The sequence below is a fragment of the Natrix helvetica genome (genome assembly GCF_964273705.1).
Source record: "Natrix helvetica genome assembly, chromosome: 5".
Lineage (NCBI taxonomy): Eukaryota > Metazoa > Chordata > Lepidosauria > Squamata > Natricidae > Natrix > Natrix helvetica.
Genome location: NC_138551.1, coordinates 149685629 through 149709323, shown reverse-complemented (window position 1 = coordinate 149709323; position 23695 = coordinate 149685629). Strand labels below are relative to the sequence as shown.

At 47.7% G+C, this 23695-nt stretch overlaps 1 protein-coding gene across 1 annotated transcript; it reads right to left on the bottom strand.

The window, feature by feature from the left end:
• Positions 1-1203: 1203 nt before the first annotated feature.
• On the bottom strand, positions 1204-23634 carry LOC309393607 (ATPase family AAA domain-containing protein 3-like). The gene is made up of 16 exons (XM_081956006.1): positions 23348-23634; positions 21260-21336; positions 19728-19829; positions 19377-19436; positions 18101-18170; positions 15417-15582; positions 14654-14723; positions 13680-13835; positions 12565-12621; positions 11796-11921; positions 10990-11114; positions 10256-10307; positions 8781-8851; positions 5372-5539; positions 3171-3279; positions 1204-1652 (listed from the first exon to the last, which is right to left on the bottom strand). Exons 1-16 carry the CDS (start codon positions 23562-23564, stop codon positions 1485-1487), a joined length of 1794 nt encoding a protein of 597 aa, XP_081812132.1. The 5' UTR covers positions 23565-23634; the 3' UTR covers positions 1204-1484.
• Between the last annotated feature and the right edge of the window lie 61 nt (positions 23635-23695).

The window sequence follows — 23695 nt, the reverse complement described above, 5'->3', positions numbered from 1 at the left end:
AAGGTTCCACTCGCACATATTTGCTAGTTTTTCCCGACTCTAGGGGGCATTGCTCATCTCCGTTTCAAAGCCAAAGAGCCAGCGCTGTCCGAAGACGTCTCCGTGGTCACATGGCCGGCATGACTCAACGCCCGAAGGTGCACGGAATGCTGTTCCCTTCCCACCAAAAGCGGTTCCTATTTTTCTACTTGCATTTTTTATGTGCTTTCGACCTGCTAGGTTGGCAGAAGATGGGACAAGTAAAGGGAGCTCCCTCCGTTACCCGGCGCTAGGGATTCGAACCACCAACATTTCTGATTGACAAGCTCAGTGTCTTAGCCACTGAGCCACAGCGTCCCTTAGAGGTCTCTGGCAGGGAAAATGTTTTATTTATTTATGAAATTAATATGCCATCTCATATCACTGCCAAGTGACTTCTGGGCAGCGTAAAAAACATCACTGGGTTATGAGCAGGTGACAATTTTGATAAGGTGCTAACCAATTGCTACCTTCATTTGGCTTTTAATTTTTTAATTGCTGGGTCTTTAAAAAAAAAAGCACCTAGATCTCACAGGTGTGTGTGTGTCTGCGCGTGTGCAAGACCTCTCCGGATAATAAGCCCAATTGGGATTTTGAGCGCATGTGCTAAAATAAGCTCTCCCTTAAAATATTTAAATGCATGTGCAGCCAGTCCCTGCCATTTCCTGGCCCAGGGGGTGGGGGGGGGGAGGAGACTTACCCCATGTGCCCTACATGCACCTGCCATCCATGTGGAATGGCCTCACAGAGGCCACTCCGACAAACCCTAGCTACCGTGCTGCTTCTCTTAGTGGCGGCTGCAAAAGGAGAGGTAGGCCCAGCGATGCTAGAGCTGGCAAGAGTGTGCCAGAAACGGAGACAGAACTTCTAGCCCTCTCTGGATCAGCTGATCTGTGGTTATGGGGCCTCCTGCACCTCAAAAATAATGAGACCTCCCCAAAAATAAGGCCAAGCGCTTATTTCAGGGGTCAAAAGAAAATAAGACCCTATCTTATTTTCGGGGACACAGGGTGTGTATATATGTGTACACACACAGCCAGGGTAATTCTGATTTCACACCATGCCGAGGGAGAAGGGTAGACCTTCCCTGCAGCGGCTTCTACTGAACGAAATTGTCCTTCTTCACCTTCTAAAAGAGGAATGCAACTGGTAGGTCCAAATCAATAAAAACCAGGATGCAAAATGTTAAGGCTGCTGTCCTTTGGCAAAGGAATTCTCTTTTTAATATATTGTTTTGTGTGATACAGACCCACTTGCCATTAATTATTCCAGGAGTCTGTTTTTTAAGAAAAAGAAATCAAGGGAATTAAGGTTCCTGAACTCAGAACCAACCCCCCGGCCTCCTTCAAGACGCCGGACTTTCGATTCTGTCCTCCGCATGATTCCAATGGCGCTAGGCCTTCCCCTCATCTCTGAATCCCACCCAAAGGTCTGGGACATCTCTCACCCCCCTTTTCCGAGGCCCTTCATGCAGTCTTCCCCAGCGTAAGTGGCAGTGGCTGGTTCTTGCCTGCCTCCATGCCTTCTGCTTTCAGCCACTCCATCTTCTGTTGGTGCTGCTGAACCGCATCTGCCACGCGGTTATCAATCATGGCTTCTGTCAGGATACCATCTTCCGAGGCGTAGGCTGCGGCCTAGGGAGGGGAAAAGGCATGGTTATTCCTAGTTTGAAGTTGTAGGTGGTCCTTGACTTACAACACATCGTGTAGTGAAGTTAGAACGGCATTGAAAAAAGTAAGCCATGACCCCTTTTCACACTTATGACCGTTGCAGCATCCCCATGGTCACATGATTTACAATTTGGACTGACTGTCAGAGCGCGCACAGTGTAACGATGTGAGGCAATCCAGGAGCAAATACGGTAAACAGAGGTTTGTATTTAAATCATGGTTTTATCTACAAAGAATATATACATACACATCCTTTAGTCAGACCTCAAACAAACAGCAATCAAAGCATGGAAGCATACACGGAGAGGAGATACACCCCAACAGGGCTCTTCTAATTATAGGCTCTTAAAGTGATATCAGCCCAAAAATCTTGCTGACTCAGTCCCAGCATTACACCATCATAACAGCTGGTCAGCTCTTAAATCATTACCCTGACAACTAACTCACATTTATGACAGTGTCCTGTCAAATGCCTCATCTGCGGCTCTTCCTTCCAGGGCATTCTCACGTACAGTACCATTATATCCATGTTGTTTGTTACAAATGCTTTTCCATGGCCACAGAAAAGAGCGGAGCGCAAAATTAAACGAGTCATTGACTAGATCTTCAAGTTGGAGGAATAAGTTCTTCTCTCAGAGCACCACCGGTATTGACACTAGTCAAGACTGTTGTGACCCAGCTTCCTAAACACGACAAACCGTCTGACATGAACTCAAAAGATTCCTTTAAGAGTTCCAGCAGCCCCAGAAAACAAGTTTCTCTCGCAGGCTAACAAGTCCATCCGTCCAGAAGATGAATAGTTGTCTGCCATCCAATTCATCTCCACTCCCTGCCTTTATCTACAGAACTAGGATGGGGCTTCACTAGCAGTGGTGGCTCTTTTGCCCCAAGGACCGACCTATAGATTTCCACTGCTTTCCTCTCCTCTGCCTTCCGCGCATCAGGCACTGGACCCATCTGTTCCTCCTCTTCCTCATCAGCCACCTCCAGGCCTGGGGGCTGTTGACTCTCCAACTGAGGGCTGATGGATGGCCCATGCTCTGCCTCTCCCTCTCCCTCTCTCTGCCAGCTCCATCCCCTCTTCCCCCTCAGAGTTCTCAGGTTGCCTTGAGGCTGACACTGATTCCCATGCCTCCTCCTCTGATTCAGCTGTTGGAGGGGCCGGAGGCCACACAGACTGAGCAAGGCACCTTTCTAATATGAGAAAGCCAAGCCCCTTGGCAACTGTCTGCTGTGCTTTCTGGACAAGATTTTAGATGTGCAGATGTAGAAGCTAGCTGCCAGAATGAGAAAGGTTCTGGAGATCGGTATACGAAGAACCCTTTGCAAATTTTCTCCACTGTCAATGAAAAGAAACATCATGCTGGTTTTTAGCAAGACTGCAAGAATATTGTGGTTCCTTTCCGTTCCACAAAACTCTCGTCGCTAGGCTCAGGATGATGGGGCAGGGGATCCAAACAGGGTCCCTTTTTTGATCCTTACCTGCCAAGCCACCGCAAGCTGTGAGATCTCCCGTCCAGACATGCCTTCCGTCAGCGTGGCAATTTCGGAGCACTTTTTCCCATAATCAAACTGGGCCAGTTTTAAGCGCCTGGGTGCCAAACAAAAAGAAGAAGAAAGCAGATGAATCATCCACCGTAGGAAAACCTTTGTTCCCCTCTCCCCCTCATTCGTTTCTCATTTTTAATTTTCCACTCGGTGGGAAATCGGAGCCTGCTGGCCGTATGGGGAAGGAGGAGGCAGACGGTTTGGCCTCTCCAGAGCCCTAATTTGGGGTTGTGTTCTCCATGCTTCCTATTTTCTCTGGTGGTTCCTCATTTGGGGTGAAAAATACTCTGCGCTTGCCGCCCAACGTCAGATGCAAAGATTCAGGATTTCTTAGGTGGATGCTTGTGGGAACGCAGCGATTCTAAGCTGGTGACAAGCTTCACTCCGCCACCCCCAGCTTTGCCTGCTCTTCTACAACGAAGTTTTACAGGTGGTCCTTGATTTACAACAGTTCCTTTAGTGACTGAAGTAACAATCATCTTCATTGAACGACCCTATCATCCCTTGCGGGGTGGAGTCAGGGCAACTGAATGGAGTTAGCAGAGTGTTTACTGGCCGGATGCTTTTCCTGACACCAATGTGGAGTTTTGTTCAGCAGATATATTCTTAGTATGCTCAGAGAGAGAAATATCTGCCTCTACCTAGGATCGAACTCACAGGCTCCTGATTATGAGGCGAGAGCTCCACCTCTAGGCCACCGCACCACTCAGTGACTAAATTAACAATGTCACTGAAAAAAAGAGATGATTGGTTTTCCCATAACCGCTGCAGCATCCCTGTGATCACATGATCAAAATTTGGATGCTTGGCAACTGGTTCATATTTATGACAGTCGCAACGTCCCAGGATTGTATGAGCCCTAGCCTCCCTTCTGTAACTGCAGTGATTCACTTAACAACTGTCGCAAAAGAAGGTCGTACAATGTGGCACAACTCACTTAAAAGATTAGCGAATTTAAGAATGGCCATGATTCACTTGTGGCGAGAAAAGTTGTAAAATGGGGCAAGGCTCACTCAACAAAAGAAATTTCGGGCTCAACCGTGGTCGCAAGTCGAGGACTAGCTGTATTAGAATCAGAAATGAACTTGAAAAGGACAGAGCCCAATCTGCAATCCTTTTCTGTGGCTCCCAGCAGGGCTGAAATGCTCTGATGTCTGCTACCGGTTCGCTTCACGCGTGCATGTGCACCGTTTGCCAGAACCGGTAGTAAAACAATGCTACCTGCTCACCCGAACTGGTAGCATTTTTTAAAATACTGATTCAGGCGAACCGGTAGCATTTTTTAAAATACCGATTCAGGCGAACCGGTAGCATTTTTTAAAATACCGATTCAAGCGAACCGGTAGCGTTTTTTAAAATACCGATTCAGGCGAACCGGTAGCATTTTTTAAAATACCGATTCAGGCGAACCGGTAGCATTTTTTAAGAATACCGATTCAGGCGAACCGGTAGCATTTTTTAAAATACCGATTCAAGCGAACCGGTAGCGTTTTTTAAAATACCGATTCAGGCGAACCAGTAGCATTTTTTAAAATACCGATTCAGGCGAACCGGTAGCGTTTTTTAAGAATACCGATTCAGGCGAACCGGTAGCATTTTTTAAAATACCGATTCAAGCGAACCGGTAGCGTTTTTTAAAATACCGATTCAGGCGAACCAGTAGCATTTTTTAAAATACCGATTCAGGCGAACCGGTAGCGTTTTTTAATAATACTGATTCAGGCGAACCGGTAGCATTTTTTAAAATACCGATTCAAGCGAACCGGTAGCATTTTTTAATAATACTGATTCAGGCGAACCGGTAGCATTTTTTAAAATACCGATTCAAGCGAACCGGTAGCATTTTTTAAAATACCGATTCAGGCGAACCGGTAGCATTTTTTAAAATACCGATTCAGGCGAACCGGTAGCATTTTTTAAAATACCGATTCAGGCGAACCAGTAGCATTTTTTAAAATACCGATTCAGGCGAATCGGTAGCATTTTTTAAAATACCGATTCAGGTGAACCGGTAGTATTTTTTACTACCGGTTCGGGCGAACTGATCCGAACTGGTAGCATTTCATCCCTGGCTCCCACCCCCTATATCTCTTACGATTAGCAACCAGAGGAAGAACATCAAGTTCTGTACTAACTGCTTGCCCTCGGTGGCTGGCTGGAGGATGTGCTTGTCGAAGTACATTCGGACCAATCTCTCCCGCTCGTCTAAACCTGGCAGCTGGAAGTGGACCATCTCATCAATCCGGTCATTGATGGCCCAATCAAACTGTTCTGGCTGGTTGCTTGCTAAGACCAGCATGAACCTGCAAGGAAGAAAAAGACGACTGAGAATTGGAGAAGGGCATACCCACAAAATAAAAGCTTAATTGTCACCATGAACGTACACTCAACAGTATACATTAAATTGAAATTTCCTTGCATTCAGTTCTCAAAGGATAACCATGATACTCACATACACATTAGGCTAGATGGAGCTAGTTCCCACAATTATGTTTTAACCTCCAGACCCCTAATCATCTTTGTTGCTCTTCTCTGCACTCTTTCTAGGGCAGGGGTTGGCAACCCGTGTGGCTCCGGAGCCGCATGTGGCTCTTTCATCCCTCTGCTGCGGCTCCGTGGCTCCAGTCAGCTCCACAATTGATCAGTTTTTTGGTTAGGACAGGCAGAGGAAAAAGAGACGCCACGCTAGGAGGAGACTCTATGGTGGGGGAAGAGGACTTCCGGTCAGCTCCAGAATTGAACGGCGGGGCTTCCAGTTAGGTCCTTTGTGGCTCTTTGAGTGTTCGAGGTTGCCGACTACTGTTCCAACTTTTCTGTGGTGACCCAAACTGGACACAGTATTCCAAGTGTGGTCTCACCGTCAAGCAGCACTATCACCTCCCAAGATCTTGGAAAATATCCCTCTCTTGAGGCAGTGGAGGATGGCATCATTGTTCCCTTAATGGCAGGAAGTGGAGGCACATCCCATCCTTCGATTTTATGGCAGTTCTCTCGTGTCTCCATTCCCCAGGCTCTTCTTGGACAATGGTGTTGCTTTTGGGTTGGTTTTTTTTTTTTTTAAGGCTGCCGCCGCCGCCACTTTTGGTTTAATGGTGCATTGTGAATTGAAACAAATTTTTTGATGGCAAGCTACTATCTGTGAGGAGTCAGCACTTTTGGGGATAATTGCAATTCAACGTTCAATTCCTGGGGGCCACTTTTAGACTCCCCCCCCCTCCTGATAACACTTGTGGCTCCCGGTGACAATTAAAGGGAACAATTTAACCCGTTGTAGACATGTGCTGTTTCCCCTCCCCCAATGCTACCCTGTTTTCCCCCAAAATAAGACCTCACCGGATAATAAGCCCAATCAGGCTTTTGAGGGCATGCGCTAAAATAAGCCCTCCCCTGAAAATATTGCAACAGAGCAGCAGCCATGGAGTGACCACACTTGCTGCCTCCTGCACCTCAAAAATAATAAGGCCTCCCCGAAAATAAGACCAAATGCTTATTTCGGGGGTCAAAAGGTCTTATTTTCGGGGAAACACGGTAATCAAGATTTTCCTTCACGTTGTTGTTTTCCTCTTAGGAATTCTCCGAGGTTGGCAACTGGCATCCTGGATGGAGGGCGGCTACCGAAAGCATCCTGCTTGTTAGAAATGCAAACCCAAACCCTTAAGATGAGTTGTATGGTTAATGATAATAAAACAAAAATGGTGATGTGTGGACACACAGGGACAAAGCTGGAGTTTCAAAGAATTGTAATATTCTTTAAATATTTTTCCTCTAAAAAGGTCTTGCAGAAGATCTCTTGCAAACTTTGGACCATTTAACAGCTCAGAAAATATTTTAATTTAATTACAATGATATGCTGCCCGTCTTACTATCCGGTGACTCTGGGTTTAGATATATAGTACATGAGCCTCAGTGGCGCAGTGATTAAAGTGCAGTACTGCAGGCTACTTCTGCTGACTGCCGGCTGCATGCAACTTCGCCGTTTGAATCTCACCAGGCTCAAGGTTGACTCAGCCTTCCATCCTGCCGAGATGGGTAAAATAAGGACCCAAATTGTTGAGGGCAAGAGGCTGACTCTGTAAACTGTTTAGAGAGGGCTATAACGCACTGTGAAGTGGTATATACAATAAGCTATTGCTATTTTTCCTTCCTCCCTTCCCAGTGGTTAGAATGCAGTATTGCAGGCTAACTCTGCCCACTGCCGGGAGTTCGATCCTGACCGGGTCAAGGTTGACTCAGCCTTCCATTCTTTCGAGGTGGGTAAAATAAGGACTGACTCTGTAAACCGCTTAGAGAGGGCTGCAAAGCATTGTGAAGTAGTATGTAAGTCTAAGTGCTATTGCTATAGGCAGTCTAATTTGAGCCTCTGGTGGCAAGCCGGAACATCTCCCCTTGAAATCTTCTCCAGGAATAACTAAAGCTGTCCATCTGGCGTTCCGAGCTCCATGATTCCCAGCCAGTGGGACCGATTGAAATCCTGTGAGCATTTGGTACTAAAGGAGCAAAGGCAGGGAGGCCATTACAGAAGTTGTAGGGCACTAATCAGTGCGTGGACAAGATGATCTTTTAAGGTCTCTCCCCCCTCTAGGATTCTGGGACACATCTGTGGTTTGTCTAAAACTGGTTCTAAGGCAAATCTCTCTCCCATTCAGAGACAGGGTTATCTCCAATTCTCCCCATCTCTCAGAGAGAGGAGACCAACCCAACACACCAGAACTAATTCTGGTTGTACAGTAAATTGATCTTCTAGAACAGGGGTGTCAAGCCAGGTCCCGGGCTCGCCACAGCAGGGCAGGGAGAACTGGTGACGGGGGATGTCAGGACTGCTATTCTCTGTGACCACGGAGCACCACTGACAGGGGGGGAGGCGGGACAGCTGCAGCAGCGATGGAGACGAGTCAGCTGTGTGGCGGGTAGGCGTGTCAAGGACGTCCGCTCCTAGCCATGGGCGGCTCGGCAACTTCGGCGGCGGCAGGGATAGTCATGGATCTGCTACGAGGTGTGGCAGCGTGAGGCACAGCTGTTCTGGCTCGACAACTGGCTAGGCAGGAGCTTCGGTGCGTGCCGTCTACCGGAGCGAGGCCAGCGCTGGGAAGAGGCGTGGCTCACCTACTTAAGGGCACTGGGAGGCGGAAGCTCCCAGCGCTGACTTCGCGTCAAACAGACTTTGCTAACAGACCTGCTTACTGACCGTTTTGCTGCTGTATGACGTCGTTGTGAGCCAGAGTCCGGCTGAATAAACCCAGTTTCTTACATCACAGGTGTGACCTTTTCCCCTGGTGTCTGTCTGGAGCTTAAGATGCTCTGAGAAGGGGTCTCCAACCTTGGCAACTTTAAGCCTGGCGGGCCTCAACTCTCAGAATTCCCAGGGTAATTCTGGGAGTGGACATCCGCCAGGCTTAAAGTTGCCAAGGTTGGAGACCCCTGTTCTAGAAGGCTGGCTAGGGGGGATTCTGGGAGTTGATGTCCACACACCTTCAAGCTGTCAAGATGGAGAAACATCGCTTCGAAGCACTCTCTGTTACTTTATTGTGTTGGGAACTCTCTTACTTGTTGCTGTGTTGGCCCGTCCTATGAAGGAAAGCATTGAGTGTCGCTCGTAGGTCCTCGCTGATTTTTTCCTGCCGGGAGAAGCAAAGTTGGGGAAACACCAATTAATCCAAATTAAATCCCAACCTTGCTCTTCATTCCCACACGCATCTCTCTCCACCCCTTCTTATGCTGGCTTTCTAAAGTTTCTAAAGCGATGATATTTAAAAAAAACAAAACCTGCTGATGCTACCTACACTATATTGCCAAAAGTATTCGCTCACAACTGAGTCTGATTATGTGGATGGGTAAGCGAATACTTTTGGCAATGTAGTGTAGTTTGAGTAATGAAACATCTGCAAAAAACCAATCAAACAAACCACCAACCAAGCTCAGAGACAATCAAGGACTTTTCATTTCAACCCTGAGCTACAAATATTCTCCTTTATTAAGGCTTTGCATATTCAGGTCTTCCAATCTCTCCCAATATCAGTTCTTGCCCTCCTGATCTCCCCATCTCTACTCCATGACTAGCCTGCTTAGAAAAACTAACTTGAACCAGTTGGAGTGCCTTAATTATGCTGAGGGGTGTGGGTAATTAAGTAGTAAAGGTAAAGGTTCCCCTCGTTAGTCGCTTCTGACTCTAGGGGGCGCTGATCATCTCTGTTCCAAAGCCCAAGAGCTAACGCTGTCTGAAGACGTCTCCGTGGTCATGTGGCTGGCATGACTAAACGCCGACCCACCAAAGGGGGTCCCTATTTTTCTACTTGCATTTTTTAATGTGCTTTCGAACTGCTAGGTTGGCAGAAGCTGGGACAAGTCACGGGAGCTCACCCCATTACGCGGCGCTTAGGATTCGAACTGCCAATCTTTCTGATCAACAGAATCAGGGGTGCTTTTACAAACTGCAATGTATTACTGTGTTTCCCTGAAAATACAACCTAGCTTGATTTTTGCACATGCACCCAATATAAGTCCAACCCCCCAAATAAGCCCTAATTAAGATCCCGCCCACTCCAGGGTGCACGGGTAAAAATCAAGCTAGGGTGGGGATGGGCAGGGGGTGGAGCTGCCCTACTACTTACCTTCAGGTAGTTGCAACCAGGCCTCACACACCTCGGCCCATTTCTTTTGCTGCAGCCGGCAAGGCTTTCCTCAAGGCCTCTGTAGCCGATAAGAGAACTCCAGATTTATTCGGAGCTCTGTTATTGGCTGCAGAGGCCTTCAGGTAAGTCTTGCTGGACGAAGTTCCTAAGGCCTCTGATAGTGAAAAAGAAGTCGGGGGGCGATGCGCGCAAGTGATGTGAGTCACCGGACAACTCCCCCCACCCCCCAATGCCTTTTTTGGTGACAAAAAAATAATAAGACAGGGTCTTATTTTTGGGGAAACACGGGTATTAACTATCGGGCTCACTAATCAAATCAAAATGAAAAAGCTTTTGACCGGCCCAGTTGTAACCAGGAACGAGCATGCAGATGGGAGAACGAGTGCTTACCGTTGCTCTTTTACGCAGAAATGCGTCGGCTTCATCCACAAACAGCAAGAGTCTGGAAAGGGAAAATAGGTATATGCTGAACAGAACTGAAACCCACGGCAAGGAGCTGAAGATTTTGGCTGGAAGGTATAGATAAATTTGGGAGTCACAATCAGTGAAATTCAGGCTGAAGCCTTCCTCCCTGAATTTTAGGCCACAAGCAAGAGATTGGCTAAGGTCTGGTGAAATCTGACTCTGCAAACATTGCTATAAAGAAGTTTAATAGGCAGACTTTGAAATGCTTCTTTTTAAAAGCAGATGATTTCACTGAGGGCTGCATAAGGACTGTGGTTGAACTTGGGGAGGCGGGTAGGTGTGGCCGACAGGGTGGGCGTGGCCAGCTTGATGCCACTCCCCAAACTGCTGGTATGTTTCCTCTTCGTATTGGGTAGACCGGGCTGAAGCTACGCTGGCCTAATCTTTCCTCTTCGGACTGGGTAGACCAGGACGGCCCGATGGGCTGGATCTAACAATATTGCAGGCCGGAGCCAACCCATGGGCCTTGAGTTTGACACCCCTGATCTACATTTACAGAACTGAAGCCATATCCTTCAGCTGGTATCCAAATAGGAGCTTATTAAACTGGATCATCCTTTAGGATTACTTTAGAAAAACAATGGTGTTTGCTACGGAGAGATTTGCTCCCCCTCGTGAGAACAAATGCTCCTGATTTCCATCTTACATATCCAACTCACCCTCTCCGACTTGTGTTGGCCCAGTCAAAGACCTTGTGCATGGCGGTCACACCTTCGCGCCCCATAGGGGCGACATCGCCACCTGTCATGATGGCGTAATCCATGCCAGAATGCATGGCTAATTTCTAGAAAGAGAAAAGAGGGGTGAATGAAGATCATTGGTACATTCAGAACATCTGGTATGAAATCCGATTATGAACTTTTGGTGAGTTAAAAGAAACGAACTTAATGATTTATGATTTTGACAACTACAGATTATAGAAAGAGAACGTGATGTAACTTTGTGAGAGGGGATAAACTATAATTGTGGTTATAATTGGACGGTGCAGAAATGGACAGACTGACACTAAAAAGCACAAGGAAGAGAATATTTTTTAACATGGGATGTATTTTATCAGTGGCTAGATAATAAAGGTAAAGGTTCCCTTTGCATATATGTGCTAGTCGTTCCTGGCTCTAGGGGGCGGTGTTCATCTCCGTTTCAAAGCTGAAGAGCCAGCGCTGTCCAAAGACGTCTCTGTGGTCATGTGGCCGGCATGACTCAACACCAAAGGCGCACGGAACGCTGTTCTCTTCCCACCAAAGGTGGTCCCTATTTTCCTACTTGCATTTTTGACGTGCTTTCGAACTGCTAGGTTGGCAGAAGCTGGGACAAGTCACGGGAGCTCACTCCGTTACCCACACTAGGGATTCGAACCGTTGAACTGCCGACTTTCTGATCAACAAGTGCCATAGGTTTGCCATCATGGGACTAGAAGATCTTCAGGTTAGGGTTTGACAGAATAATGATAAAACTGGGGCATTACCTTGGCAAAAAGAGTCTTCCCCGTTCCTGGAGGTCCATACATGAGGATATTCCGATAGAGGCTTCTGTTATTCCTTGTGTTCCGGGTTGCAATGGCTATGTCTCGCACCCGTTCCTCCAGCGTCGGCTGCAAAGGACCCAACCCCCCACAAAAGAAGCATTAAGGCTCGGCAGGTGGAAAGTTCAGAGTCAGGCCTTCAAGCCATCTTTTCTTTTGGATCTTTGGCCTGCCACACTTTCTATTATTCTACTATGCATTTTCTATGGTGGAAAAATGGGAGGGGGAGAATCATACGGGTGATAAGTAGCCATAACAACATTCTTTCTAGAAAGCCAAGGTCATCCTTTGTCTCTGCACCAGGCAGGAACCGGATGGGTGGAAGCTGTCAGCGTGGCAGTGGGAGATTGGACCATGGGATAGATTTGTGGGTTGTGGGGGCAAGATCTTGAACTTTCAGCCGGGTGGGCAAACCTAGAAGCTTTCAGATTCGGGTTTTCCCAGATGTGCCAACATGGATCTCTTAATAAATTGGAACTTTGAGGAATCCTTTGCCTCGGACTCTGATTTACTTTTGGAAGCTATTTGGAACCCTGACATTCAGTCTTATTTCTGGATCCTGCACCTGGTTTTCCAACCAGCCGACCAAATGCGAGCAAGGAAAGACCTTTCTAGTATAGGTAGTCCTCTACCTACAACCGTTCGTTTAGCGACTGTTTGAAGTTACAATGGACTCTGAAACAAGTGAATACCAACTCTGGTTAATACTCACATTGAGAACGACCCCTTCGAGAGCGTCTTGGGCCTTGCTGGCCAGTCGCTTCCCAACCTAGAAAGCCAAGGAGACAGGAGGAGTTATCCTCTGTAAGGAATGGCTAGAGAGAAGGTGGGCGATCATCTATTAAGGGACAACATATGACGACGGATAAGCGAGAAAGAGACTCTGAAGAATCCCACTTTGATTATTGTCTGACGGGCTGTCAAAAAATTCTAGCAGGCCGTCAGTCTCTCAATTTGGAAAGCAAAGACACACAAGCTAATGCTATTTTCATTATAGGTTTACAGTAGCCAATTCTTGCAAGTCTGAATGTGCTTCTCTGCTCCTTCTTCCCGAGACGTTTCCTCGGGTTACAGTTCTGGGCAGGACACCGGTTTCTTTTATCTGACCACTCTTGATTGCAAATTATTGTGGCCTGCCAGCAGCCAGAAGCAGATTCAGAGAGAGAGGAGGTTGGGGAGGAACCTGGGACAGTCCTGGAGTCTGGGGAAGGCTCTGCTGAGGGCTCTGTGTCGGAAGCAGAGAGGAGGCCAGGGCCATATGCCAGTTATCAGCTGCCTTCAGAGTCGGACATCAGTGAGGCAGACGAACAGCTGAAGCCTGTTCCCAGTATGCACATGCGCAGAGCTGCCAGAGGAAGGAAACAGCTAAAGAACAGGGGTCGACTTGGGAGTGAGGTCACAGGTGGGCGATAAATGGCCCCTCCCAGAGGAAATAAAAGAGGAGCGAAAGGGGATTGGAGTTTGCAGGAGACAATTACTTCGCTTCATGGGTTCGTGACTCTCCGAGACTCCTTCCAAGTTCTGCAGATATCAGCCTGGCAGCTCTCCAAGCCAGATAAGGTCTGTGACTGTAAATCCTCCCTTGAAAGACTTTGAGGGATGTGAATGAGCAGAATTCACAGTCAATTCTTGTCAGGATATGGAATTTGCTTCAGATTCTCGGGAAGCCTCGGTCAGAACACAGCTCTTCTTCTTCCTGTTCCTCAAGGTTATTCCTTCTACCCATTACAAAGGCTTTTAAGAGTCGTTCTCATACCCAATAAAAGTGGCATTTCCGAAAGGCAGCGTGTTTCCTAACTTGGCCTATCTCAAAGGCAGAAAAATTACCTTGATGGGATGCTTGAGTGCTTCGAGGACGGTGATACGAGAGGTTTCCCGCACCAACGAGGGCTTGTCCAGGCGAGCTTCGATATACCGCCCAGCCACAGCAGTGGCGTTCTTGGCACTGTAGATGCCAACGGCCAGCAGAGTCAATCCCGCCACCTGCCACAAATCAGAAAAGCAATGCTTTCACATCTTTTTTTCAACCACACACAATTCTAACAATGTGAGGTTTTTTTTAAGGAACAAACTCAGTGTCGTGGCCAGCCAGCGGCCCGCCAAGCCGGCAGCAGATTCAGACAGTGAGGAGGTTGGGGAGGAAGATGGGCCAGTCCTGGAGTCTGGGGAAGGCTCTGATGAGGGCTCTATGTCAGAGGCAGAGAGGGGGCCAGGGCCGTCTGACAGTTATCAGCTGCCTTCGGAGTCAGACATCAGTGAGGCAGAAGAACAGCTGGAGCCTGTTCCCAGTGTGAGTTGCCAGACGAAGGGAACAGCCAAAGAACAGCGGTCAACTTGGGTGTAAGGCCACAGGTGGACGGTGAAAAGCTCCTCCCAGAGGACATAAAAGAGGAGCGAAAGGGGAGGAGAGTTTGCAGGAGACCATTAGTTCATTCCTGCATTCTTGCCAGGTATTGTGGCGGAGTCTGAAAGAAATCAGCCTGGCCACTCTCCAAGCCTGATCAAGGTTGGTAACTATGAACTCTCTTGAAAGACTGTGGGAGAGGAAAGACTTTGCTGGAGAGGAATTCACTGTCAATTAAATAAAAGGGGCTTATTGAGACGAGGATTTGCCGTCGTGCTGCTGGGGAAGCCTAGGTCAGAATGGTTTCCCCCTGGTGGCATTGCCCAGGCTGTGTTAAAAGATTTATTGATCAGCCTCGCGATTTGCCTGAAGCTCTGGCAGAAAGTTAACTCTTGCATTGGTCTCTAATTGGTTATGATGAGTTGGTTGTGGGATCTAAATTTGATAGGTGACTTACTGTGGCTGTTACTTTATCCCAGTCAGTAACGAAGGCACGGAACCCTTCTCCAAAAAGTGTCCCAGCTGTCCTAAAGAGGAAAAGAGCAAATGTTTTAAAAAGTGGCGTGTCCAGATAATATATGTGGAAGATATTTTTCTTTCAATCGGACTAAACATAAGTGCTGTTAATTTTGCCATTGCTGCCTAGTTGTTCTGACCTCGGCTTCCCCAAACCACAAAGCAACTCCTTGTCCTGACAAAAAAGCCCTTTTATTGATTTACTGTGAATTCAGCTCATTTACATCCAGCAAAGTCTTTCGAGGGAGGATTTACAGTCACAGACCTTATCTGGCTTGGAGAGCTGCCAGGCCGATCTCTGCAAAACGTGGCAAGGAGTCTTGGAGAGTCACGAACCAATTAAGCAAACTAATTGTCTCCTGCAAGCTCCACTCCCCTTTCGCTCCTCTTTTATTCCCTCTGGGAGGGACCATTCATTGCCCACCTGTCGCCTTACTCCCAAGTCGACCCGTTCTTTAGCTGTTCCCTTCGTCTGGCAACTCTGCACATGCGCACACTGGGAACAGGCTCCAGCTGTTCGTCTGCCTCACTGCTGTCTGACTCTGAAGGCAGCTGATAACTGTCAGACGGTCCTGGCCCCCTCTCTACACAGAGCCCTTGTCAGAGCCTTCCCCAGACTCCAGGACTGGCCCAGGTTCCTCCCCAACCTCCTCACTGTCCAAATCTGTTGCCCGCTCAATTGGCGGGCCACGACACAAACGTACTTGAGGGAATCCAACACAGTCTGACGGTGCTCGGCGGCTTTTAGCCGAATTTGTTCCCGGATGAGATCCGCGTTCTCCCGTTCCGCCCTGGCGCGAGCCTGGGCTTCCGCTTCAATCCGCAGCATCTCGTTCTTGTGTCGCAGTTCCATCTCGCGCTCCACCGTTGCTACGAAGAAAACCGAGAGCTTGAATCGATGGGGGGTGGGGAAGGTGTCGGGGGGAGGGGGGGATTTCGCAACGGCCTTCAAACTTCCAACCAGCCACTGGCAAAGGATTATGGGATGCTCCTGGGGAAGATGGGGGTTGTAGTTCAACCTCCTTTCCCAAAGATCACTTATGTCACTTATCATTTAGCAGTGTTCCAATATCTCAAGGGTTGCCACAAAAAAGAGGGAGTCAAACTATTCTCCAAAGCACCTGAGGGTAGGACAAGAAGCAATGGGTGGAAACTAATCAAGGAGAGAAGCAACTTAGAACTGAGGAGAAATTTCCTGACAGTTAGAACAATTAATCAGTGGAACAGAAATTGCCTCCAGAAGTTGTGAATGCCCCAACACTGGAAGTCTTTAAGAAGATGTTGGATAGCCATTTGTCTGAAACGGTATAGGGTTTCCTGCCTAGGCAGGGGGTTGGACTAGAAGACCTCCAAGGTCCCTTCCAACTCTGCTATTGTATTGTGTTGTATTATGTAGAGCAGTGCTCCCCAACCTTTTTATCGCCGCGGACCGGTAAATGTTTGATAATTTTTCCGTGGCCCGCTTGTTTTGATTTAATAATTTTAATTTAATTGTATTTAAACATGCCTTCAAAATAAAATACAGCTACACCAAAAAATGAATATAAAGTGATTTATTTTATTTAACTCACTAGAATGCCAAATCAATGAGAACCCTGAGCTTGTTTCTTTGCAACGAGATGGTTCCATCTGGGGGTAATAGGAGACAATGACACCCGAAGTGTGTTGCTTATGTCCAGTTTATTCCGTTGCTTTGTTTTGGTTGCTGTCACTGCAGAAAACCCCGCTTCACACAGATAGGTTGTCGGAAATGGCAATAGGGATTTAAGTGCTGTGGTGGCAATCTCAGGGTATTCTGCCATGACTTTAATCCAGAACACCGGCAGAGTTGTTGTCTCGAACGTAGTTGCCAGCGTGCCCCTTTTAATACAGAGATGGCAGCGTGCCCCTTTCAACACAGAGATGGCAGCATGCCCCTTTCAATACAGAGATGCCCCAGCATTCCCCCTTTCAATACAGAGATCATTGCGCCATAGTGCTGAGTCTCCTCAATAGCAGAGAACCCCCCCCCCCTCCGTGCACTTATGCCTGAACCCGCACAAACACATTCGACCCAGGAGTTGTTGACCTAAATAAGTGCAATAGGCCTGGGTGAATGAGAGTGCATTCTAATAAAACCACTGCTGCTCCTCTTTCCGTTTGATAGTGCTGACTCCCCCCCCCTCCGTGCACTTATCTTACGGCAGCTTGTCTTCAGTCCCCGCGTCTCCGACCTCGAGTCCTCAGTCCTCCCGTGGCGCCTCCTCCTCGGCCAATGGCGTGAGGTTTGCCTTTCGGCCAATGGCGTGAGGTTTGCCTTTCGGCCAATCAGGAAGCGGGAGGACCCGCTCCGATTGGCCAGGAGGAGCATCAGTGTAACAATAGCGAATTTTCATTCGCTATTGTCACACAATGGGCGGGCTTGGGAGGGCGCAATGCTCTGTGCCTCGGCCGCCCGCCACAGTGAAATGATTTGAAGTTCCTCGAGCGGCCCGGTACCGATTGATCCACGGACCGGCACTGGTCCGCGGCCCGGGGGTTGGGGAACAAGGATGTAGAGTGTTGTTCTTTCATGCTGGTGGAGGAGCGAGAGATTTGATCCTCCCACCCAGAATGAAAAGCTACAGAAAGGTAATTTATCATGGCTCTGCATGCTGGCTGGGGAATTCTGGGAGTTGAAGTTCACACCTCGTAAAGGCGCCAAGGCTAAAAACTGCTGATGTAGCATATGCAGAGAGGGGAAACATCTATTTTTCTCCCTTTCTCAAAAATCCACCCACCATCCCTTATTTACTGGTTATTTTCTTCCCAACTTTTCCTGTTCTTTGGGGATTCTACCCTCCTCCCTTTAATACCCTGTTTCCCCCAAAACAAGCCCCCCACCCCCGGATAATAAGCCCAATCGGGCTTTTGAGCGTATGCTCTAAAATAAGCCCTGCCCCCCCAAAATAAGACCTCCAATAAAATATTTAAATGCATGCGCAGCCGATCCCTGCCATTTCCTGGGTGGGGGAACATGCCCCCCCTCCCCATTCACCTGCCATCCACATAAATCGGCCTCGAGGAGGCCGCTTCTGTAAACCCTAGCTACCGTGCCTTCTCTTAGTGGCGGACGCAAAAAAAGCGGGAGGCCCAGCGACGCTAGGAAACAGAGACAGAACTTCTGGCCCTCTCTGGATCAGCTGATCTGTGGGAATGAGGTTAAGGGGCCTCAAAAATAATAAGACCTCCCCGAAAATAAGGCCAAGCGCTTATTTCCGGGGGGGGGGGGGCAAAAGAAAATAAGACCCTGTCTTATTTTCTGGGAAACACGGTATTTTCTCCATTCTCTTTAGCTTTTGCATCTTGACTCTAAAGTTCTGTTGGTAGGCCCGAAGCCCTGCTATTCCCCTTTGCCATCTTCTCCTACCTCTCCTCATGGCTTCCTGCTTCTGGACCGATTCTTCTTGCTTCCTCAAATTCTCTTCGTTAAGGAGTTGCTGGGGGAGAAGAACAGAATTCAGTCTGCAGACAACGGGGAAAGCCGCTGGGCTTAAAAGAACTTGCTCCTTGATTTTCTATTCCCCTTAAAAACAGCAGTAATATATGTTTTTATGTTCATCTACTGAGTATATTTCCCCCCCCCCACGTTGTTTACACCGCAGGCCACCACCTCCCTTTGCTCCAAAGGTTTTTTTTAGTTTCCCCCCCCCCCTTCAGAGTCATTCACAAATACACATTCTTACAATTGCTATTAACATTTATCTGTTCATCATTAATCTCTATCATTATTTTCTTAAAAATATATAGAATACAGTTTGGGTCACTTTCTTGCCACCCTACACCTCCATCTATTTTGCAACAACCTTGTTCCTTCCATCTCCTCAACCTCCGTTCTCTGCCTTCTTCTTTGCTCCTCTCCTTCCTCCCTTCTTCTTCCCCTCTCTTTCCCCTTCTCCTCCTTCTTACCCTCTCTCCTACTCTTACTTCCCCTCCCTTACTTTCTCTGCTTTTACCCTTTCTTCCTTTCCCTCCTCGTTCTTCCTCCCTTCTTCTTCCCCTCTTTCCCCCTCCTCCTCCTCCTTATCCTCTCTCCTATTCTTACTTCCCCTCCATTACTCCCTCTGCTTTACTCTTTCTTCCTTTCCCTCCTCGTCCTTCCTTTCTTTCCCCTTTTCTTTCTCCCACTCCTCCTCTCTTCTCCTTCTTCCCCTCTCTCCTACGCCTCCCTTACTTCCTCTGCTTTCACCATTTCTTCCTTTCCCTCCTCCTCCTTCCTCCTTTCTTTTCCCCCCTTTCTCCCACTCCTCTCTCCTCCTCCTCCTTACCCTCTCTCCTCCTCCTAATTCCCCTCCCTTACTTCCTCTGCTTTTACCCTTTCTTCCTTTCCCTCCTCGTCCTTCCTCCTTTCCGTTGTTGCCCTTGCTTATTTGCTTTCTCTGATGGGTTCTCGGGGCGGCATTTCAGCAATCCCGACTTTTATAATTTTCATACAGAATAATTTTCTCTGTTCCATTTTATTTCTAATAATAATTCCACTTGCTCACAAAGGGTTTTTAACTAACCCAGATGAAGGATCTGTGTGAGCAACATTTCTATTTACCGTATCTTTTTTTTTAAACCACTCCACAGATGTACCAGGCTGTAGATAGTCCCCCTTCTGGGATTTCAACCTTCCCTCCCCGCATTTAAGAAATAGGACCAACCTGCTGTCGTAACTGGTCCTCGTAACGTTGCCGAGCTAATTTGTCCTGGTACTGGGCTCTCTTTAAGATAAAAACAGACATAGGGGGAATTGAGTGATATTTAAGAGGAAAGAGGGAAAGGGGTCTTGAGAATTAAAACTCTTCAGACACAGAAGACTGTAACTTCACTCGAGCTGAATTTAAGATTGAAACAATCTGTTTTCCTGATATAGGTAGTCCTCAACGTACGACAATTGAGCCCAAAATGTAATTATTGCTTTGTCCCCTTTTACGATTTTTCTGTGCCACATTTGCTAAGTGAGTCAGTGCAGTTGTTAAGTTAGGAACACGGTTGTTAAGGTAGCATTTTACCGCTTGCTGCTGCCTTGTCTCCTCATTAAGGGTTTTCCTCCTCTCATCTCCTTGTATCCGGACTTGTTCATTCTTCAGTTGTTCTACGGCAGCTTCGTATTCCTAAGGACAAGGAGAAAAACTGGGAAGAATTACAGAACCGTCCTGCAGGAAGAAAAAGCTGCCTCACTCTAATCTAAAGGCAGGGACTTGGATCACGGCGATCTTAGAAGTGCCCTAGGTAAAATCTGGCACTTTTGATCTACTGAAAGCCAAGTTGCAACATCAAGGTGAGAATCTTCACAAATAACAGAATAAGAGTTGGAAGGGACCTTGGAGGTCTTCTAGTCCAACCCCCTGCTTAAGCAGGAAACCCTACACCACTTCTGATAAATTTCCGTCCAATCTCTTCCTAAAAGCCCCCATGGACCACCCATAACTTCTGAAATCAAGCTGATTAATTGTTCTCACTCTTAGGAAACTTCTCCTTAGTCCTAGCTGCTTCTCTCCTAGTTTCCATCCATTGCTTCTTGTCCTGTCTTCAGATGCTTTGGAGAATAGTGTGATTCTCTCTTCTTTGGGGCAGCCCCTCAAATATTGGAACACTGCTATCCTGTCTCCTTTAGTCCTTCTTTTCACTAGACTAGCCATACCCAATTCCTGCAATTGTTCTTCATATGTTTTAACTTCCAGGCCCCTAATCATCATTGCTGCTCTTCTCTGCACTCTTTCTAGATCAGTGATCACCAACTGGTGGTCCGCAAGAAATGTTGATGGTCCTCAGAAAAAATATTTGCATTTTTTATATTGCACTAAATCAGGGGTTCTCAAACTACAGCCCCTGGGCCAGATATGTGCAATGAACGCTTGTGTTGCTGTAGAAAGTCTCCCTCTTTGGGGTCTTTTTGTGGGGGTCGGAGGGGGGCAGAAATTCCAACTTGGGGTCTGCTTCAGCCTCCTGGGGGGGGCTTTGGGCGAAGGCTAGAGGGAAGAGCCGCTGGTGGCAAAGAGCCGGAGGGCCTCGTTCCAGTGGGACTGCATCATGGCCTGGAACTGGCTGACCATCTCAGCCCGCTGAGCCTCCAGGCGCCGATCCCTGGCCTTGCACTCCCGCAGGTCTTCCCTCTGCTTAGAAAACCTATGCTCCTAGTTCTCAGTGAGGTCCTTCTGCTGAGCTTCCTTCTCGGTCAGATCCAATTTGAAATGAGCTGTTTTGCCAACTCTTTCTCCTGGGGGCTGCTTAGCTCCAGCAACTGCTTCCTGTTGGAGCCTGGGCGGGCAGGCGAGGAGTGTCTGACAGGGGAGGGTGAGTAGAGTTGGCCATGCCCACCCAATCACATGACTACCTAGCCACGCCCACCCGGTCATTAGGCAGATCATTAGTGGTATGTGGGATTTAAAATTATAAATTTAGTGGTCCCTGAGGTCCGAAAGGTTGGTGACCCCTGTTCTACAGTCTTAACATGTAATATGAAGAATGATCAAACAAGGTGGGGGGGGGGAGAGGAATCAACTGATTAATAGCACAGCCTGAATTTCTATGTTTTGCTCACCTTTAATTTAGACTGCTGCTCCAGCTGTAGTGTCTGTTCCTGTAGCTGAGCTAAACCTAGGGCCTCCTTGGCATGTCCTGAAAAGAAAATATCATTCCATCAGTTGTTTTCCAGCAAATAATAACAACAACAACAATAATAATAATAAATTCCTCTCCACCTAACAGTGATTTTGCCCATGATAATTCATTGCAATTCTGGTTGCCTAATGGTTAAACTATTTGCAGATAGGCCTTGCTGGAAATAACACAATGTTGCCCGAACCAGAGATTCTGGCTTGTCCATTGCCAGAAGGAAGAGAAATAATAAAACTCTAGTTTTCACTCAAAAGGATGCACTTTCCTGGTTTAAATTTCAGCCCCTCCTAAAAATAGATAAAGGTTCCTCTTGCACATATGTGCTGGTCGTTCCCGACTGTAGGGGGCAGTGCTCATCTCCGTTTCATAGCCAAAGAGCCAGCGCTGTCCGAATATGTCTCCGTGGTCATGTGGCTGGCATGATTCAATGTTGAAGGCGCATGGAACGCTGTTCCCTTCCCACCAAAGGTGGCCCCTATTTTTCTACTTGCATTTTTATATGCTTTCGAACTGCTAAGTTGGCAGAAACTAGGACAAGTCACAGGAGCTTACTCCGTTACGTGGCGCTAGGGATTCAAACCGCCAAACCACTGACCTTCTGATGGACAAGCTCAGCGTCTTATCCTCTGAGTTAAAAACTCTTTTTGGTCAGCCCCTCCTGACTTTGCTTTCAGGGGCAAAAGACACAATAGAAGCTTCTGAAGAAAATCACGTGACAGCTAGAAGGTCAAAGGGCACTGTCGCTGGTATTCTCAAGTGCCTTGGGTGGCTGGAAGCAAGGCTGCAAAAAAGCTGTTTGAGACAAGGAGTGTCTTGTGTGCAGATTCGGCATTGTGGAATCTGTTTCTCGTCCACCATTGAGATAGAATAGAATAGATTCTTTATTGGCTAAATGTGATTAGACACACAAGGAATTTGTCTTCTGTGCGTAAGCTCTCATTATACGTAAAAGCTATAAGCAATAAATCACGATCATAGTCATCAAAATATACATTCCTCACAAATCATGAGATACAACACTTAGTGATAGAACCAACCTAAATCGTAGTAGGAAACTAAATAAAACAATATGAATGGTAAATATACGAGCAACAAAGTCATGAGTAGAAAAGGAGATAGGTAATAGGAAAGATGAAAAGAATACCATTCATACAGTCTTACTAAATAGTTTGACAGCGATGTGGGGATTAGATGACTTCACACACACCACTGTCACCAGATCATGGGAAAGGATCCCAGCCAAGAGCTTCCGTACAAGTAGTCCTTGACTTGCAACAGTTCGTTTAGCAACTGTTCAAAGTCCAAAAGACTCAGGACCGGTTTTTACACTTACAATTGTTGCACCATCCCCATGGTCACGTGATCAGATGCCCCGCAATTGACACCTATTTATGAGCTCTGCAGGGTCATGTGATAAGGTGAGTGCATAAGCGCACCAACGTGCCTACCGTCCCTGTCCTAATGTGTCCATTTCATGGATTCCAAATCATGTTTATATTATATATCTGTTATCTAATACAAGCTTGATGAAATAAAATAAATAAATAAATAAATGTGATTCCTCCCCCACACCTTTTTTTTGACCTTCCGACTAGCCAAGTCAACGGGGGAAGGCAGATTCACTTAACCGCCCTGCGACTAACTTAAACAACCATAGTGATTCGCTTAACAAAGGGGGGGGGCGAGAAAGGTCGTAAAGCGGGGCAAAGCTCAACTAAGAAACGTCTCACTTTTCAATACATAAACTGTGGGCTCAATTGTGGTCGTAAGTCGAGGACTACCAGTATTCGCCATTCACAACCAGCCACGGGGATCCAGTGGGATTTTTTTCTCGTGGCAGATTCCTGCCAGAGCTTTGTCGTCGCAGTGAAGCTAGATCCACTAAGATCCAGCAAAAGGATTCCTGTTAATCGGGGCAACGGATCCAGCGAGCCTTCTCCCAGAGGGGGATCCAGGGAAGGGATCCACCAGAGGGGATCCACCCCACCATCCACCCGCCCCTCCCACTCACGGGAAGCGTCGAGCTCTCGGGCGGCCTTGGCAGCGCGTTCCAGGCCGGTGGGATCGAAGTTGCTCCATTTGTCCTTGGGGCGGCTCCCCTCGCCTGTCCCTTCTTTCGATCCCCCGCCGGGCGGAGGAGGCAGCGGGGGTAGCCCAGCTCCAGGACCCGCGTCCCCGCCGCCGCCACTGCCGCCGCCGCCGCGGTTCAGCCCGAAGAGCCAAGACATGGTGATCCCCGCAACCGGCAAAGAAGCGAATCCCCCTCCAGTACACACGTGGACTCCGCGCCGCTGGCTTTGCGCAGGCGCCGCCCCGCCCTTTCCGTTCTCCGCCGCTGCTCATTGGCTGGGCATTTTGA

Excerpts from the sequence above, each read along its gene's own strand:
- LOC309393607 (XM_081956006.1), bottom strand. The coding sequence starts at position 23,564 with ATGTCTTGGCTCTTCGGGCTGAACCGCGGCGGCGGCGGCAGTGGCGGC. Across the intron at positions 18,171-19,376 it reads AGGACCAGTTACGACAGCAG|CAACTCCTTAACGAAGAGAA; the intron begins GTTGGTCCTATT and ends CTTCTCCCCCAG. Across the intron at positions 8,852-10,255 it reads TTCTGCGTAAAAGAGCAACG|GAAAAAATCAGCGAGGACCT; the intron begins GTAAGCACTCGT and ends TTCTCCCGGCAG.